Genomic DNA, 19748 nt, shown 5'->3' on the forward strand with positions numbered 1-19748 from the left:
CCTTTGTTCAGCATTACTAAACTCTTCGTTGCTATTATATTGTTCTGTGGTATAACAGGAATTCCGTTCTAAATAAACCATAAAGCAGTGTTTGTACTATGCTAATTTACTACCCACACGAGGCATCATTCTACTGTAGCGACTACGAGGCTGTATAATAGTTTCTCAAAGTTCCATTTTTACATCATATTTACCCTTTCAGAAATATTAAAACCTACCAAAGTGAGACTTTGCGAACAAAATCATTTTCCCTTTAATGAAAATTTGAAATTTACATGTAGTCATCTCCTATTACATTTTTGCGGCATTAAAAATTATCCATTTTTTTTGTAGTTCAAAAAGTTTTAATTTTCATCTTGTGTTGCCCGTTCAAAATGTGATGCAGTTGTGCGCATTTAAGTGCATGTCTCCAGCCAAAGTATCTGAAGCACTACTTTTAAATCACTGTTGTGAACCGTGAGCCACGTACAGTGACATTTGAATGGGATGTAATTACCTTTTCTAAAAACCAAAAAATATGAAACATACCATAATAGTACAAGCGCTCTCTTCTGTTGCGTGATCTGTAAGAGCTCCCATGTGCATTTCAGCATCAAAAACTACACAGTGGCCTTTACAGATCCACATGGGCAACCCTAACCTTCCTGTCTGGAGTTTCAGTACAGAGACCCACTTCAGAGAAGTTAAACATCTACGCACTATGCACTGCTTAAACTAAAAAGGCAGGTATACCAAAAAAGCTCTCTCACAACAGAACATGTTCAGAAATCTCTCGATATTAGGAGATAGGTCAGAGTGCAGTAGGAGTGGGCACACCTGAGAACAGACAACAGTTATTTTTTTTCCATTTGCTACTAAAACAAAACCTTTTTTACTATTTTTTCTATAAAGTAAACTGTTCTTAACTCTGCAGATGACACCTAAGATACCCAACAAGATCTTCTAGTGGAGCTGGCATTTGGAAATACATTTCTATTGTGTAATAGAAGAGGCAGGCCATGTTTTTTGTAACAAAATTCAACTTATGTTTAATATACAGTAAAGTACAGCATACTGGTCAAAGGCTGGAATTGTCCTAAGTATTAAAAAAGGCCTATAACACAACTGTACACTTGTCTGTACAAAGCTTGTATAAATCACTCAGCCTATTCACAGCAGTATAAATTTACAGTGCACCTCCCCAAAGCACACGGGCTCATTTCATTGACCAAAGGCTAGGCAGCATCCAATGTAACCTTTTAAAAAGACATTTCAAAATGTTGTTGGTCTTGTGTTCAAATATTAAAGTTAAATCCCCTCAAGCATGCACAACCACAACCATACCATAGGTAAAAGGTAGTTAAACTCGTTAATCTTTGAACAAAGAGGTTAAGAGGGTACAGAAAATTCTTAGGACTGACCAAACCAACCTCATTTCTGAAATGCCTGATGAGACAAGTAGACAATATAAGAGCATTAGGAACCGAAAACACTTCTTTACACAAGTTGTTGGAGGCGTCTGGAACAAACTAACCAGTCAGATCAATGAGCTACGAATATTCAAATGAGAAAGACGGGTCAAATTAGCATTCTCTCGTTCACAACACTTCTTGTTAAGGCGTACTACAACTGAGTGTGCCAGTGCAGTGTTTCAACAAAATTCCCATACGAGTACCGACACATTCTTGTTCTACAAGATCCTGCAGGAAGTAAGATTTAAACCTTCAGCCTTTGTGTTTATTATATCCTAGACAGGTTGTTTTTAGGATACAGAATGTAAGCTTACAATGAAAAGGATAAAAGCCTCTTCAACAGTTTGCAGAACGCAGTCCTTTTGAAGGCATAAAGGTGTTCTGGGATGCAAACAGCACCTTGAAACATTTTCATCTGACCTGCTTTACAAACACTTGACAATTCTTTGGGCTCTCGAAGATTAAATTTATGAAGTAGAAACAATTACAAAACTTCTTCAGACGCTCTTTTTTCCCCATCTCACCCGATTGGGAGTATAATGTACAACTGGGATTGGCCTAAACTAGGGCTGTCCATACCTGCAACAGGAGCTTGGTAGGTTTTATAGGATTCACAAGCTTCTTAAAATCTCAGAAAAGCTGTTAAAATGGTCTACATATTAGTGAACTAGAACACTTAAGGCTTCAGACGTAATGAAAATTTAGACAGCGCCTCTTCAAGACCAGAATTGCCTTTTATAGTGCACCCTCTAGTGGCCAAATCAGGATATTGCGTTACTGAGGATTATTTATCAGTCACTAAAATAAGTGGGGATTTACCACCTTTTCTGGATAAAAGCCCCCTCTTTCCAGAAACACCTCAGCAAAAACCATTGAATCATAAAATGAAACTGAAGCCTGCAATCTTTATAAAATACTATTAAAACGGCAGAAATAGAAGTGCAAGGCCATACAGACCAATTCTAAGCAGCGCGACAGCTGATTTTTTACAGTGCGTGTATAAGCTAACCTAAAGAGCAGGGAAATATTTTCACTGGGCATCAGTATCCCGAAAAGAAAACATTTCACAACACTTGTTTTTTAACTTCTGCTGTATTCCTGTTTTGCATTTTCAGAAAACAAACCTGAAACATATTTGCATGTCCCCAGACTTGTTCTAACAATCAAATAAGAAACTATTCCTGGGTATCTAAATAACGAAATCTTGCTACGCCTGTTCCCACAACAGCATACCACTCTGCGTGCTGTTTGTTCATGTTTTCACCGTCACCACAAGGGTAAAAGTGACATAACATCTACAAAACATTTACAAGAATGGCTCGTAAAGGTTTTCTTTGGGATGCATTAAAATGACTGTTGTGATCACAAGGAGCCCCAGCATAAGTATAACAAAGCTTCAGGGTGTGCAACACCAAGATCAGCTCCTGTTATCGCCTGCCTCTCTGGTCTGCTGCAGGCCTCAGTTCTGTGCATTATATAAAATGGAAGTAAAAACAAAAGTAAAACAATAACCCCCTACAAACTGCTAAAATATGGTATCCATACAGGTAAAAAAAAATGTTCCATTGTCCCGCACAGTTAAGAGTTAAGCCTTTGAAATTATTTGATGTATTTAGGAATCTGATACCAAGGGATTAAAGCAAAATTCTTTAACACCAAAATATTAACTCATCTGCTGTACCCAGCTCACTTTCCGGTTGAGCCATAGAGCTAGAACCTTCTTCACAGACCTAGCCATCACTTCTCTGTGCTCCCTGTGTCAGGACAGGGGAACAGAAGCCGGTGTTCAACAGAGCTTACTTCTCCAAACACTCTCGTTCAGGAAAACAATTGCATCATCTTCGCCTTTCTGCCTCCTTGCCCCTTTCAGTTGTACTTCAATAAGCAGGCTGCCGCAAGCTACTCAATACAAAGCACCTAAAACTAAAAACGCAAAGAAAATCAAACAGGAAAACTGCACAAACCCCACTGTACAGCAGCTCTTAACTCGATCCACACAACATGGCAACTCGCACAAACGCAGATTTTTAACAATGGGCTGTAAAACAGAGGATACTACCTAAAACAAAAAAAATAGCAAAGCAAGAGCAGTCTGCTGATGCACAAATGTATTAAACTGAAAAACAATAGCTTAGCTAATGCTGTACAACTGGAAACAGGCAAATACAGAACTACAGTCCCAGATGAACTAGCAAGGTAACAATTTACTGAGGAACGATTAAAGATGTAGAACTGTACTGTAGTACTGCATATAAAATAGCCACTCGGGTAACTATTAACTAGTCTGTCACTGTGGTGCTGGTTACCGGCACTGGGCTTTGAAAAGGCAGCTTCATAACCTTTTCCAAAGCTATCTGACCTTTCACAGTTCTGAAAATAAAGTCTAGTGGTTCACAGAAGCACTAGCTCGTACTAAACTGAAAGGCCGTGCTTTTGGAAATGTAAAATGCACTTCTCAGAAGTAAGAGATGAAGGTGCTTGGGTACAGTTTAATTATTTTACTGAAGACCGAATCGATTTGGCAAGAACCAGACAGCAACATAAGAGAAACAAGAGAAAGCATGACCCAATCTATTCAAAAGGTTTATAACACACAAGCAAAAAAACTAAACATGTGTGTGACATAAAATCTTTGTGGACTTCATTTCACCAAATTCAACGTAATGCCCTTTGATCTTACATGCAAGCGATATGGATTACTGTCCTGGACACTATAACTGTCCTGGAAGCTTGACCTGTGCATCAAAGGAAAAAAAGTCAAAAGCACAAAGCGATATTAGAAATCAAATCAGAACTTTCACAATTTATGCAGTGTATCATGATTGGGTTCAGCACATCTGTGAGCATGGTTATTTTATTTTCTAACTGGATTTTGAACTTTCCAAGAAGGTCCGATTTCTTGAAATAACATTTTTAGTACAGCATACTGTAAATATTTCGATATCTAGAATCAACAAAAGCACAATGTCAGACACAAAATATCAAAGGACCCAAGATAGTCGACATCTCAATTTGTGTGTCTGCTAGTTTTACTGGCTCCACAAAGAGGATTAACTATGCAAAACGCATGGTCAAGTGGGGACGTTACAGTCTACATAGGCTTCATCTAGAGCCATAAAAGATGATGATGATCCAAGTTATAAAAACACAACATGCCTTACTAACAGAGCTGTTCTTCGCTCTGCGAATATGAAGATACCCTCTACGCTCCTGAAATAATTTCTACAATTTGAACAATGTATGACTTCAGAAAAACTGAATGACAAAACCTATCCCTGACCTTCAACTTCACATTAAGAGTATAAAAATATGTCTAACTTTCATTGATGCAAGCTGAATACAGTCAAGTCACACTGCTGGAGTATAACCATTTGGGTACAAATGAGTGTCAGGTGTCACCGACTGCAGCCATCCCCAGCACATCAAACATGTACAAATAATGTGCCCTGCAAAACATTCAAATGTCAAGTCTGACTAAAAGGCAAGGAGGCACGATATCCTGACGCTATTCAGAACAGCCCGAAGTACAGTAACAATGGGAAAAAAGCAGGCACATTTTGCCAAAGCTAAGAAACCCGATTCCTTTAGTATAAAACCTACACAGTGGAAGGCTCGATACTACACAGGACAATCAACTGCATTTAGAGACGCACTTGCAAAGACAGACAGAAGATTGGTTAAACTGGTTATTTGGAGAAAGGGGAAGAACCCTTGTCTATTCAGTGATAGATTAGCGGAGACACAACAAAGCCAAGGTGTTTGGTCAATGAAATCAGTGCTTTTGGACTCTCAGGGGACGCGTCACGTCCTCATGTTAAAAAAACCCAGAAAGCCACCCTCTCTTGCATCACCGATGGGGTCAATGAGAGCTACCCACTGTGATCTCAGCTGCAAGGAATTTACTGATAGCGCGGCAAATTTCTACGCACCCCCCACCCCGGTGCTTGAGAACCTCAACAGGCACCTCGCCCTTGTGTAGGTGCTGTGAACTGAGCTTTCAGAAGTCCTGTACGTGCAGGGAAAAAAACCCATGAGATGTCTTTTTATTGTGAGTCATTTTGAGCACAAAATAAAAACAAATACAGAGAGAAGAGAGTGTGTGGTTTGAAGAGTCCATCATGAGCGGCGAGGCAGCTGGTAGAAAATGAAGGAAAGTAGCTGTCACCCCATTGGCAGAACAGCTGGCGTTCACACAGCCAGTGGGAACCGGGCGCCCACTGCGGCTGTCCGACACGGCCGCGCCCAGCGAGGTGCCCCTCCCTCACACAGTTCGCCCGGAGGCCTAAATGAGCAGCGAAGGGGTGGGCTTCTTGCCAGGCCAGGCCTCCTTGGCATACTTCTTCTTGCGGGGCTCGTTGTGGGCCTCGGAGGGGAAAGGGCCCGGGGCCGGGGCGGGGTTCAGGGAGATGGGGGGCTGGGTGGCCGTGGGGGTCAGGTCCACGTCGGGGGCCGGGTTAGGGAAGGGCAAGGGCAGCCCACCCAGGATGGTGCTCCCCCCGTGGGACCCAGGAGTGTGGGCGCCCAAGTCGTTGCTGGTCGGGGGAAGGTCTCCGTACAACCCGCCGCTGTAGGAAAAGTTCAGCATTGGCCGGGCTGTCGTGTTCTCCAGGCTCAACGTGCCGTGGCCCTCCATTTTCTTCTTCTGCAAGAGCGACGGAGACAGAGGTCAACGCCGTGCCAGAACCCACTGTGTTAACGCCAGTCTCCCCAATGCACTGGAATAAGTCACTCTCCACTTTATAGATCACCATCCAATGGCTGTGTTCATCAAAAGCCTGCAGGCTTTCTTTAAAACAACCCATAGTGCTTGACTGAAAAACCCTCAGGCAGACCCTCTGTACTAAAGGATGTGCTATACTGCATCTACACACGCAGATCGGAGGAAGTTATTAGACTGACAGTCACCTCATCACGCCGGCTGGTTAAGAACTAGAACGCTGCAGCTGCTTAAATAATGGATGCTGTAAAGATACCAATAGCCAAAATAAAAACATCTTTACCTTAATTGGAACAACAGCAGTCTGTACCATGTTTCTGAAGCGACCTACAGAGGGATCCACATCCTCTGTGTTACGAAATCAGGGGAAAAAAATTCAGAAAGGCTCAGTCAGACATTTCAAAGATCTACATGTTCTGTAGTTTTGCCGATACAGAATGAACATGATCTAGTTTAAAGCTCCAGCGTCATTTTTTAGATGCAAAGGAAAGAAGTGGATCATGAGACAACAGCAACTGGAAAAAAAAGCACAAAAAAGCACTACGAATGCAAAACATGCTGAGGAGATCAAGGAAGATGCTGTACAATGCCGCTCAGTGTGAAAAGACTGGAGGGAAAAGGTGTCGACTCCACTGACTGAACTCTGTACCTGGGTTGATGATCTCCTCCTCATCGCTGAATGTCACCCTGGAGCTTCTCCTCTTGCGTTTGGGTCTCTGAATGTCCAGGTTGCCCTCCTCTATGGTCAGGGTTGAGATCCTCTTGTTGTGCGCAGTGTTGAACTCTGTCAGGTTCTGTTGAAAGAAGGAATAAAGACCTTTTCAGAGTTTTAACTTAACCGCTGTGTGTCTACAGACAAGAATGTATCTTTGCAGTGGAGATAATCTAACTTCACAGAAGTCAAACTGCACTTTATATCTGGATGTTCTAGCAGCTCCTAACTTTGTACACTAATAAAGGGAACTAGGAGAAATTCTCTTCATGGATGACAGCACACTGAAGAGGGTACATGACTCAGTAATTTAAAGGTGACCCCATTAGTGTACGTGATGCCCTCTCTGTAGCCACAATCACAGGCTAGGGGAACAGGCTTCCTACAGCTATCTTGATGGACTCTAATTTCACCCATTCACCATTTCTCTCTTTTACAAACAAACCAGTCTGAAGAACAAAGTGGCCAACTTCATATCTAGAAATCTATGCAGTGAGAAAGAGGGCTGAACAAACAGCAAATGTCATCTAAGAAAACACCGGATGTTAATGTCAGATACATGGCTGACTTGCCTGAGTTAAAAAGAAATACTGTATCTAGAGCCATCAGCATTAGCAGTATTTAACAAACACGGAAGAAAAATTATTCTATGCATATGCAAAATTCTGATTTAAAATCTTTACTGTTATCTGCTAATCATTAGTAGAGTGAATGATCCTGTAGGATGAATCCGTGCTTGTCTACCCCACTAAATAGAGGGGCTGCACACCAGGAGAAGTATTTGGGGTGTATCAAGAGTCACAGGAGGAGATTAAAAGTGGTATGCTTGACAGGACAAAATGGGGTTAAAACTGGGATGGATCAACAGTACTCCATTGGAAAGGAAGAGCTTGAAGCCAAGCCAACCGAAATCTCCCTAAAGCAGGTCTAATATGCCATTATCGAACACAACTCATAAGCAATCTGACTGCTGTGTCTGAGCTTTATGAAAAAACAGAACCCTTCACCTGAAGACTGCTCCAAGCCTGGCTCAGTTCTGAAACACCGACAGGGATTCCAAGACAAGAACACATGGGCTCACCACCACAAAGTGAGCACCTCTTAAAAAGATGCACAGTGGAATCCTACTGCATTAGCCCATCCAAAACATTAAAAGGTGCAGCTGTTGCCGTACTACTGCACAATCCCTGTGGCCACTCAGAAAAGAGGGTGGTGACACTGCGTGCATAAAATAAAACCACAGGACACTGCCTTTACAGTGAACATTCCCACTGAAAAGAGTCTTAAAGCACCAGCATGTACTCGATTAAACACGGGAGCGCTGGGACAAAACGCACACGCCGCACTCCGGCCCCTGACCTCTAACTCGGTCTCCTCCTCCGGCAGCCCCAGCAGGCCCTTCAGCTCCTCGTCCTCCCCGGTCTTGCTGTCTCCGGACGCGGAGCTGGGCTGGGTCTGCGGCTTCTCCCGCAGGGTGTAGACGCGCGTGGAGGCCCCGAAGGACACGGTGGAGTCGATAGGCACCTGCTGGGGCTTGTGGGGCTCCAGGCGAATGTGTCCCAGAAAGGTGCCATGCGCTGAGGAAGACAACAGCAGAGCAGGTAACCGACTCGCTGAGACCATGAGGCGAGCTGCTTTCTGTGTGCCGACGCCACGGAGAAAAGATACTCAATTCTGACTGGATACCGAGTACGGGTCAATCAACCAATCAGTCGAGGTTTATTTATCAATGCATGAACAGTACAGCATGCAGCGGTGTTGTCGGCAATGAAATGCTTTGTCTGCGAGCTCGTTGAGAGGGGTAGAAGAGTAGAAGGGATTTAGAGGGATTAGATTAACATCAGGATACAATAAATTACACAGTGGCAATTTACAATACCATTTACAGATTGTGCGAAAGTAACACAAGGATAGGAGGTGTTTAGCGCATTTAGGTGTTTAGTATGTGTCCTGAGAGTGCAGGACTATTCTGCACTCTATATCCTGGAACACAGCCTTTAAAATATCTGCACTGCCGACAATATACTCACTGCTGTTGAGGTCAATGAGGAAGACTCTCTTGAGGTGCTTGTGATAGACCAGCGCAGCGTGCACCCGGGAGCACGACTGGTGATCTATTGTGAAGTCGCAAATGTCGGGGTTCCTCCCGAACAGGTAATACTTCTTCTCATCGATGATCAGCTTCTGCACAAACACAGAAAGCAGCACCCATGGGGAGAGCTGGCCACCTCTCTTTTACAATTAAAAAAACAGTTTTTTGCTTTCCATTTCCCCATCTTCTACTGGGATTCCAATTTTTTTTACTCCACCCATCTCTTAGTGCAAATCTAACTCACAGGTAGAAAGAAAGTCTTGTTTAAGAAAACAAGATTCAAGTAGAAAGCAGTATCTCTTTTTTTAATCTAGGGCCACTATAGCCCAACATACAAATAAACTTGTTCTGTGCAACCTGTTGCTAGTGCATTTAACTGAGTGGTGCTCTTCAGAAAGCATTGACAGCAATAGAAAATGTGTTTCCCATAGAGAGGTCAGCAACAAAGATGGGTGGGGCTTTTCCAAGGACAGCAAAGTGCTGTTATCAGGTTGTTTCTTTTGGTCAAGCTTTGCAAGATAAGCAAGCGTTAACTGCTTGACTGACATGGTACTATTTACTGCAAATTGGAATAGATGTATACCCTCATAATACATTCTGATTTTTTAGTTACATCTCTTTAATGCATACAGTATGGCATTACCAACACTGTGTTGTACACAATGTTTGTAATGCGCACCATCTTGCTCTATATTGACAGAAAACACTGCTGATAAAAAGAATGGGCAACAAAGGGACCTATAATGATATATGTAAATTAGCACAGCACAAACATGCCGAAAAACAAACCACTTGCAATTAACAAATGGTAATGTAACAGTACACCACAGTCTTCAACAGAATACTGAGTCACACACTTTCCTTTACATCGGAACTAGTGCAAGTGGACCACACACTGACACGCTGCAGATCACCCAGCCAGAGGTGAAAAGCAAGAGATTTCAACCATTTTTAAACCACAACAAAAAACACCAGGCGCACCTGTACACACAATCAGCGGTGCAAGCATGCGATACCGGCCAGATGAGGTTCTGTGGCATGTGCCTCTGAGTTATAACACAGAGTGTTTCTCTGCACTCGGAGCTTAAATCTCAGGGCTGCTTTTTGTCTTGCACCTTTGGAACCTGGCAATCACAAAGCACAGCCCAGACACAGAAGACACTGGGGTGCAGACAGCCCGGCTAGTATCAGGTGCTCTTTAAATCCAACACGCTGAATAAAACAGGCCTACTATATAGTGAATGTGGAATAGTCAAATCTACCTGCCCACATGACATTCACACATGACAGATAAAACAAGCCCTACTTCCAGTTGGCACTTACTATAGTCTCGTTTCACGCCACAAAAGGACATTTGGAAGAAAAAGGAGATCATTCTTGCTCACTAAGGTCCGTCGTTAATAGATCAGTGTCTCATCCAGCTTTTTCTTCAAAGAAGTAACTGACTTTGACAAGAAGAGTCACAATGTGCTTCCTGTCCTGTTTTGACAGCACAACTCCATAGTCTGAATATCTCCCATCCAGCTTGTGTTTCACTGTTTGTTCCAAGTTAGCCCCTAGGATAGCCTTTAAGGATTTGCAATATGACATGCACTTTCTCCTTCCCCAATCAAAGCATGCACAAAATGAGTGGTTAGTAGTGCCTCACTGAATGTAGTTCAGAAAGGCAGGTTTCTAGATGAAAGGGATTTAGGGCAGTAGGAGTCTTTCACTTTGTTTAGTAAAACTCTGGCTGCTCTCATGTGTCCACTGGAAAAAAAGGCAGTTTTCATTCATTCATTTCTGAATCCATGAGCATTAATAACCTCCCACTTGAAGTTAATAGCATGCTTCACTCAGGATACTAAGACTAAGGAGCAGATGGCAGGGTTTAGTAACTGGGCCCTTACCTCCTACACATGGACAGCTCTTACCTCTACAAGCTTGTCTCCCTTTACGACATCCAGATGCAGTCCAGGGGGTGGCTTTCCTGCCCTGAGAGCAAAACACAGGGAACATCTCTTGACCAACTGATTTAAACAGCTCAACACACCAGGGAGAGGACGCGGTGAAAAGCATGAACTATTGGGGCAGTACTTTGCTGCGCACTAATATGACATTACAGGGCTTTGCATGTGAACGACCGAAACGAAATAATGGAAGTAATTTTCATTACTAATGAAATGGCAAGGGTTGGGTTTTGCTTGCAGAGAAGTAAGAATGAGACTGAAGAGACTGTTTAAAAAAAACTTTTTATAAAGACTATATAGACTTTATATAGACTTTAGTTATACTGCATTAGCTTTACAACATTACGGATTCTCGTACACAAAAAATGAAGCAAAAATTTACCAAGAGGGCCGCGAGAAGCAGATCGAGAACCTACCAGCAGCCGTTTCTAACGATCGAGTCTCTATATTGCGAGTTAAAGGCAATCAATCATCGCGATTTTATAGGATACACGAAAAACAAGCCACCGTCGTATAAAAGATGCTTTTTTTCTGTGCCAGTTTTTCGAAGTTGAAACTTTTTTTTTAACAGTTGCATCCTCACCCGCGATTAGATATCACGCCCACCCAAGAACACACCGGGAGAACAGGGGGGTGGAGAAGACCGTGTGTTGTTAAAATAAAGGATCCCATCTCAAAACTCAGGGGATCTAGATAATGTAATCCGAAAGACGAATCACTCTTCTAAAGGATGCATTAGCACACTGTATAAAGATTAATCTAATCACACTACAGCTTCTGCCCTGGTGTGTGCAGAGCACAAGCCTTAAGACCTTCCCGACAAAATTCGGGTGGAGACCAGTGATTATTACGCAGTATCTTCCTCAAACGCTACAAACCCACCCATTTTCTCCCTCAAATTAAAACAATCTGTGCTTATTTTTCATCTCATTATCATGCGTCTTACCACGTCGGACAATCAAAGACGGGTTTGTTTGCGCTCGGGTTCGCTGCCATCTTGCCTCATACTTCAGCATTCACACTCGCCCGCGGAATGCTGGGAACGAGGGCGACTTCCCCTTCCACAGTTCCTTTAACGCTGAGGATTCTGGGGGTCGTAGTTTCTTGAAGAGGGTGAGTCTCACAGCAGCGGATGGGAGTTGCTATTTAAAGGATCGATACATCGCACAGGGTAGTTAAAGTAAGTCACTGTTAATCTTTTTTTTATATTTTACTCACCCTACTATAAAGGAAAATGCTGAAAAGAAGGTAGACGATTTTCATCACAGGGCACTATATTTGCTCGAGTTTGTCCAGCAGGTGTCAGTACAACTACTGAGATAGAAGAAAGCTTTCTGAAGCTCCTGAATGGGACAAATAGGATCATTAAGAGTCTCTGAATATCCCACATATTATTCTGGCCTTAGGGATATACATGCATTTGTCTCCGGTTGAGTTTCGTGATTTTAACATCTTACCTTTAACCTCAAGTCTTCTGATTGCTGATTTCAAATTACATTACTGCGTATTTGTCTAATTACATTAAGACGTGCTGTTTGGTCTACAGAGGAATGGCTTGCGTATGTCCAAAAGACCTACTGTTGGGTTGCAGAATGCCCTTTCCAAAGAAATCAATAAATCTGGCACGTTGCGCAATTTTAAAATATTTTTAAATCAAATGGTTTGAACTGCCTTTTTCTTACGATGTCTTGGGGTTAGACATTGCTGTGAAAGTCCTAGGCTGACAATCTTTTGCTTTCTCTTCGCTCTGTTCATCTACAGCTCGTTTTTTTTGTTTTTTTTTAATCTATGTTTGTCTAGTAAAAAAAAAAGAAACCCCACATCGTTGCTAGTGTTATCCTACTGCGCTGGTCTTTCTGTCTTTCAGAGTGGACTCAACTTCCGGCTGACGCAAGTCCTCCCTCGAATCATTTTATAAAATATACTCATATAATATACTCCGTACCCTGGACTCGCAATTTACGCGGTCGGCTCCAGGAAATATAAATATTGGAAAAATGTTTCATGTGGGTAGATGCGTCAGCACGCCTAGGCTGCAAAGGAACAAGAACTAGGTTTTTTCCCTGCTCTAAAGAGGAAAGAAAACACAACGTTTCTGCCATGGAGCCTTCTTCAGGTGTGAGCTCTTTTCTCTTTTCAGGAATACACCTATTGTTCCTTTGCAGCGTACACATGCTGACGCAGGTCCCCACCTGAACTACTTGTATTAGCAATAGCCAACCTATTCAGTGAGTACCTGTTTGGGAATATATACAAAGTAATGTCGAATTGGGGCCTGGTTAGGTAATATGATCTTTAAGAAAGCCAGTCAGCTTGTTGTGATGTAAATGGTCCACTGCTGCTAAAGAAACAGGTGGTGTAGGAGTTCACACTCCGGCCATCGGATAGGAAGTGCCTTCTGAAGAGGTCAAGTTAGCAGTGTCTTTTTTGAGGAAGAGTATGACGCCACTCAGGAACAGCTTGATCTGTGGTTTATTTCTTAGACCCAGAGGCTGGACTGCTTTCAACACGTCCGTGGGAAAAAGTGGCCTGTCGGTGACTGACTGTGACACTTCATGACCAGTTCAGTTCTCTTCCAAGACTTATCAAGAGGAATCTGTCTGTTTTTGGAGGCAGATGAAGGAAAGCTTTACAGATCTCGAGGGTGTGGGTTTCTCGAGAATATTTAAAACTTGGGCGCGTGTCCCCCCCCAGGGCTCAAGCTATACTTTGGGACCCGATTCACCTTGGCCACAATCTGTTTTCACCCCTGGGTTCTGGTAGGAGGTTTCGCAGTATCAGAAGGCTGACCGATAGATTCAAAAACAGTTTCTTCCCCCAAGCAGTCTGCATCAGAAACAGCTCAAATTAGCACCTGCACTTTAAGGTACTGCACTATGTCCTGTCTTGGCTGTATTATAACGATTTGCCAATTTTTCACCCTCTTTTTTCTGCTGTTACTGAGAACAGCTGAATGAGTAAGCATTCCAAGATGTGTGGGGGAGCTTTCCATCTTATGTATTATGGCCCCTCTTACCTTCTCTACGTCCTCTTATGTTTTCTAAAGCTTTAGTCCCTGTGTGGCTCGCCAACATAATAGTTAATAAAATTAAACTATTTTTTTTAAGTCAAGAAAAATCTACACTGTCTGGGACCAAGGAACAATATAGGTTTTTGCGTACTACGTTTATTTGTCGTTTTTTTCAAACTGGTGTTTGCTCAGTTTGCTCTGTGGAGACTGCCCCACTTTTGGTGTGACATACAGCCAGAATTGTTCATTTCTCTCAGTCAGGCCAATCTGTGGTCGCCTGTTGACCATTCGCAGTTTTTTTTCTTGCAGCTTTTTCTTTCTTTCTTTTTCTGTAGAAGTGCTTATTCTCACTCTTCGCCTCAAGTTAACTTGAGGTTTTATATCACTTCTGCAAAAATAGTCCAAAACAATTTGAGACCCTGTTATGAAAATGCTGCTGGAGTTTCTCCTCAAATCTAGGTATAAGATGGGCTCTTCTTCTGCTTCCAGATGAAGGATTACAGGCCAGGTTACCATGGTAACCAGGTAGTGCCATTTGTCCACAATGACTGGAAGCTCTCAACTCGTGTGTCGGATCAGTTGGCTGTGCTACAGTAGGACATGGTTACCCAGAGGAATCCACTGTAAGGTGCTGCCCAGGCACACTCCAGAGAGTTGTGAATTTCCAGCGAAGCCTCCACAACCTTCTGCTTGTTAACTGCAAAGAGTGGAAATGATTTTTCCCTAGAAGGTTTATTCAAAGGGCAGGTGTGTGTTGAACTTGAGCAATGGTTGGGAGTTCCTGCCTGTGACAGGGTACCAACGATTGAAGGACCTGAGGCATAAGGAACAACGACAGCTAGTTCAGGTTGTTCGTGGCAGGAAAAAAGAGGAGTGAAACAAAGTAAATATGTTCAACAGACAGCCCCTGTTCACCAGGTGCACTGGTTATGGGCCAATCTGTGCATGATTTTCACACTGTACGTGATTTCTACACTCTAAATCCTTTTTTTTTCTACTGTCTTTATCTTATCTAAACCACATAGTCACAAAAATGAGCTACAAACCTCTTTTTTTCCATCATTCATGTTACATAACTATGGCAGTCTGAAGCAGTCTCAGATCTACCAGATGCAGTCTCAGCAGTCTCAGATCTAAGGTGCTTCTCTTTCCTTGCAGAGGAGACACAGCAGACTTCAGTCTAGAGCTGACGGGAAACCTAGAGCTGGACAATCTGCCCCTCTCACTCCTCTTCCATAGAGCTGGGAGCCCTCCTAGCTGTGTCATGCTGCTCTGGTTTCTCCAATCTTACAATGGCAGAGATGGGAGCTGGACAATCAGTTCTCTCCACAGAGCAAAGGGAAAACAGCCTCCAGCTCCTGCTCTCTGGTTTTTCTCACTTTTATCCTTGTGGGTGGCCCTCCCAGCTCGGCAACCACCATTCACACTTTCTTTCCAAGCCCACACCTCCTGTTTCAGAGGCCACACAGGATACAAGCCCTGCTGCAGGCTGACAGACCTCGTGGGGATGCTTTCCGCACTGCTGGTCCCTGCCAGCGTATCCCCTTGCCGTGGTCTGTCTTTCCTGCTTCTGCCAGGCTCGTAGATCTCAGCCATTGTTCCCCTTCAGGGGAAGACTGCACGGACTCTCCCCAGCTCACAACACCCTCCCATGCCTGCGCTCAGCACATGGCTCTGCATAGCTGTACTGCATCTCAACAGGTTGTGTCCTTCAGAAAACCCTTCCCTCAGAGCCATTGGGCCCCATTCCAGCCATATTCATACACCTCCATGATGCCCACTGGCTACAGCTCCTCCAATTGCAAATAAACTTTTGTTTGAACCTCTATCATGCAGCACGTGCACACAGTTCTGCTTTTTCTTGAACCTCTGCAACCCTGTAGCTGGCCACACTAGTCACACCATTTCTCTGGCAGCAGCCTGCACCACTCTCACGTCAAACCAGCCTGTGTCACACACAACCACAACTGGCAGGACCTCTCTCGGGCCGAACCAGCCTGTGTCAAACACAACCACAGCTGGCAGGACCTCTCTCGGGCCGAACCAGCCTGTGTCAAACACAACCACAGCTGGCAGGACCTCTCTCGGGCCGAACCAGCCTGTGTCAAACACAACCACAGCTGGCAGGACCTCTCTCAGGCAGAACCAGCCCGTGTCACACACAACCACAGCTGGCAGGACCTCTCTCGGGCCGAACCAGCCTGTGTCACACACAACCACAACTGGCAGGACCTCTCTCGGGCCGAACCAGCCTGTGTCAAACACAACCACAGCTGGCAGGACCTCTCTCGGGCCGGACCAGCCTGTGTCAAACACAACCACAGCTGGCAGGACCTCTCTCGGGCCGAACCAGCCTGTGTCAAACACAACCACAGCTGGCAGGACCTCTCTCGGGCCGAACCAGCCTGTGTCAAACACAACCACAGCTGGCAGGACCTCTCTCAGGCAGAACCAGCCCGTGTCACACACAACCACAGCTGGCAGGACCTCTCTCGGGCCGAACCAGCCTGTGTCACACACAACCACAACTGGCAGGACCTCTCTCGGGCCGAACCAGCCTGTGTCAAACACAACCACAGCTGGCAGGACCTCTCTCACACCGGACCAGCCTGTGTCAAACACAACCACAGCTGGCAGGACCTCTCTCAGGCCGAACCAGCCTGTGTCAAACACAACCACAACTGGCAGGACCTCTCTCGGGCCGAACCAGCCTGTGTCACACACAACCACAAGTGGCAGGACCTCTCTCGGGCCGAACCAGCCTGTGTCAAACACAACCACAGCTGGCAGGACCTCTCTCGGGCCGAACCAGCCTGTGTCAAACACAACCACAACTGGCAGGACCTCTCTCGGGCCGAACCAGCCTGTGTCAAACACAACCACAGCTGGCAGGACCTCTCTCGGGCCAAACCAGCCTGTGTCACGCACAACAACAACTGGGAGGACCTCTCTCACACCGGACCAGCCTGTGTCAAACACAACCACAGCTGGCAGGAGCTCTCTCGGGCCGAACCAGCCTGTGTCAAACACAACACGTAAAGTATAGGTTATGTAGAAGATAAGAAGCCACTAAATATACTGTAGGTAAATACAGGCACTCTACGTGGGTTTGTTAGCTAGAGCACTTACACGGAAGTCCAGAAATAAAAGTGCTCAAAAGCCGTCAATACATTTAAGGAAGCTACATGTAACTTTTGTTTCTATTTCTTTTTCTTTTTACAGAATAAGTGTGTGGTAATGACTCAGACAACAGCCTGCCACATAGCTTCTCCTTTCTTCAGTGAAATGACAAAATTACATTTATAAGAAATGAAGTGATCAGCTACTTTGGTCAAAAGTGTTGATGCCCGAGGATCCCTCAAAAGATATGGATGTGCTAAATGGTCTTTTATTTGAAACGTCTTGTAACATCAAGAACATGCCAATGTGAAGGCAGCAAGCACAAGCCTATCATTATACTCTTCTTTTTCATGTGATACATTACACAGATACATTCCTGGGCTTAAAGCAATGTTCTACACCGACATGCAGAAACATCGGAACCTTTTAGTCTTGAACAGAAAAGACAATGAGTGCACCTTATACAAATATAGAAAACTCAGAGGACAAAAGTGGAAACTACAGGGATATGCACTTTAAAACTGAGAACAGGAGGCACTTCTTTGCTCCTAGAGAGTTGTGAGAGTATGGAACAAATTGCTCAGTCACAGTTTTGGATGCGAATACCCGGTCTCCTTCAAGAAATGAATGGATGAGATCCTTTAGGTCACTTAGTTACAAAAAAATAGATTTTCTACATTACCTTCTCTTGTTTGAAACTTTATTTTTACGTGATCACTAATAGCTAGCTCACTAAGCTTTTGCAGGACCCCATAAAATCAATTTACCTAACATATAACTTGACAGCATGACTCGGATAATCACAATTTACCTTTCTTGGATCATAACCAAACCGATTCTCCAGCAGTCCTGCTGACAGAATGCCTTGCACTCTTTCACAGTTCAGCAGCACTGTCCCAAAATAGTTCAGGTGGGTAGCTGCATCAGCATGCGTAGGCTGCAAAGGAACAAGTAATAGGTTTATTCCCTGCTGAAAAGAAAAGAAAACACAACATTTTAGCTGTAGAGGCTTCTTCGGGTGTAAGCTTTCTTCTCTTTTCAGCTTACACCTGAAGAAGGCTTCACAGCCGAAACGTTGTGTTTTCTTTCTGCTCTTTTCGGCATGGAATAAACCTATTACCTGTTCCTTTACTGTCCCAAAATGTTGGGGTTTGTCAAAGTGCCATGAATTTCCTAGCCACTTCAAAGGTATCTTTCATAATCTTCCCTTTACAGGCGTTACAGGAAGATGATGTATTTTTTTTCCTGGAAGACTCATTTCTAAAGCGTTGCTCCCACAGCTCACTCAGCTGTAGTGGGAAACGCCACGTCACCTCACTCCATGAAGTTCTGATATTCAGAATAGTGCAAAACACAACACACCTCCTAGCACAGTGAATAGCACACTGACTGGCACACACACCAACACCAGCTGGACAGAGGAGCCAGGCACCAGCTAGGTCACAGACTGTGTGTGGATGGGATGGTGTGGGGGGAGTCCAGGTGCTATCTGAGAACATTTTTCTTCTCTGCTGCTCTCCACTGCCAGCTCTACACTCTAGAGACCTCTGATAAGCAAATGAACTCCACCACCCTCAGTGCTCTGGAAATACAGAAGTTGATACTGCAGAATAAGCACTGTAATTCATGGCAAGAAAACTAAGCTTATATCAAACCCTACCAGGTTTCTCACCGTCAGTGAACTTTCTACAGTTGTTTCATTTTTTACTTCATACTCACTATTATCTCCTTTTACAGACCATATGTTATTACAGTCTGTCCCCTAGAGCTTTTCTTAAATGTAACAAATGTGAAGACTCATAAAAGACTTTGGTAGGGGGGTGTGCCAAATTCGAAAAGTGGACCTCTCTGTTTTCGTTTTGCTTCCTTATTCAGTCTAATCATCTGCTCAAGTACATTTATATATTTCTGCCCTCTTTCAGGTCTCGTGATGGAAAGTTTAAAAAGATTTTTATAATTCAGCTTACAGAACATATAACTCAGCAGCTCAAAAATCTAAAGGATATATTTGTCCCCCTTCTGTTGGGTAAAGCCATTACGCCAATTAAATACGAATGGAAAATATGTCGGCTTTTATGCACTAAAAATGTTCAGTCTTGAACTTCTGAGTCCTAATGCCCACGTACAATGACGGAGACACTATTCAGTAAGAAGGTGCCGTCCTTCGGATGAGATGTAAGACGGGGGTCCTGACTCTCTGTGGTCATTAAAATCTCAGGGCGTTTCTTGAAAAGAGTATTTTAGTAATTAAGTATTAATTAAGAGTGCGATGTCGTTTGACAAGTGTCTACATGCCCTTAAAGTGTTTTGCATCAAAGAACCGATAGTGAATCCTATATTTGTTTTTAAACAAAAAGGCTGTCCAACTACGTGCATTAATGTGCATTGATGGAGGAAAACCGTATAATTATAAAGAGGAAACATTTGAGGGTAATTAATTCTCCTAAACTTTAAGGACGACGACCTTAAAAGTCAGTCTCCCATTTGTCTGGATTTTGTACCGTATGAAGTCCTCGATCAGGTTCACAGACAGGTGTAGCCACCGAGCGAGTTCGCCTTGCCTTGTGGGATGAGCTGTTAAACCGCAGTCCTCTCCCACTTGTGCAGACGCGATGGGCTCTTCGGCGCTTCCTGCTCTTCTCGGTGCGTGGTAAAGCGGGGACACACGAGATACAGCGGCGCTTCGTCCTTTCCAGG

General features: G+C 43.9%; 1 protein-coding gene and 1 non-coding gene across 2 annotated transcripts; both read right to left on the reverse strand.

Moving 5' to 3' along the window:
* Positions 1-1001: 1001 nt before the first annotated feature.
* LOC102685656 (nuclear inhibitor of protein phosphatase 1) lies at positions 1002-19700 on the reverse strand. The gene is made up of 8 exons (XM_006631248.3): positions 19613-19700; positions 11868-12063; positions 10886-10946; positions 8911-9064; positions 8240-8457; positions 6818-6962; positions 6452-6516; positions 1002-6093 (listed from the first exon to the last, which is right to left on the reverse strand). The coding sequence occupies exons 2-8, from the start codon at positions 11915-11917 to the stop codon at positions 5734-5736; spliced, it is 1053 nt and encodes a 350-aa protein (XP_006631311.1). The 5' UTR covers positions 11918-12063; positions 19613-19700; the 3' UTR covers positions 1002-5733.
* LOC138241927 (small Cajal body-specific RNA 1) lies at positions 10009-10169 on the reverse strand. Its single transcript, XR_011191217.1, has one exon. It is a non-coding gene; the product is annotated as a small Cajal body-specific RNA 1 (non-coding RNA).
* Positions 19701-19748: the final 48 nt, after the last annotated feature.

Source organism: Lepisosteus oculatus, chromosome 11 (genome assembly GCF_040954835.1).
Source record: "Lepisosteus oculatus isolate fLepOcu1 chromosome 11, fLepOcu1.hap2, whole genome shotgun sequence".
NCBI lineage: Eukaryota > Metazoa > Chordata > Actinopteri > Semionotiformes > Lepisosteidae > Lepisosteus > Lepisosteus oculatus.

What these genes read in the sequence shown, in the direction of transcription:
- LOC102685656 (XM_006631248.3), bottom strand. Translation starts at nt 11,917, where the DNA reads ATGGCAGCGAACCCGAGCGCAAACAAACCCGTCTTTGATTGTCCGACG. An exon ending in AGGAGGAGACCGAGTTAGAG is followed by an intron (nt 6,963 to 8,239) that starts GTCAGGGGCCGG and finishes TTCTTTCAACAG; the next exon opens with AACCTGACAGAGTTCAACAC. An exon ending in CTGCTGTTGTTCCAATTAAG is followed by an intron (nt 6,094 to 6,451) that starts GTAAAGATGTTT and finishes TCGCTCTTGCAG; the next exon opens with AAGAAGAAAATGGAGGGCCA.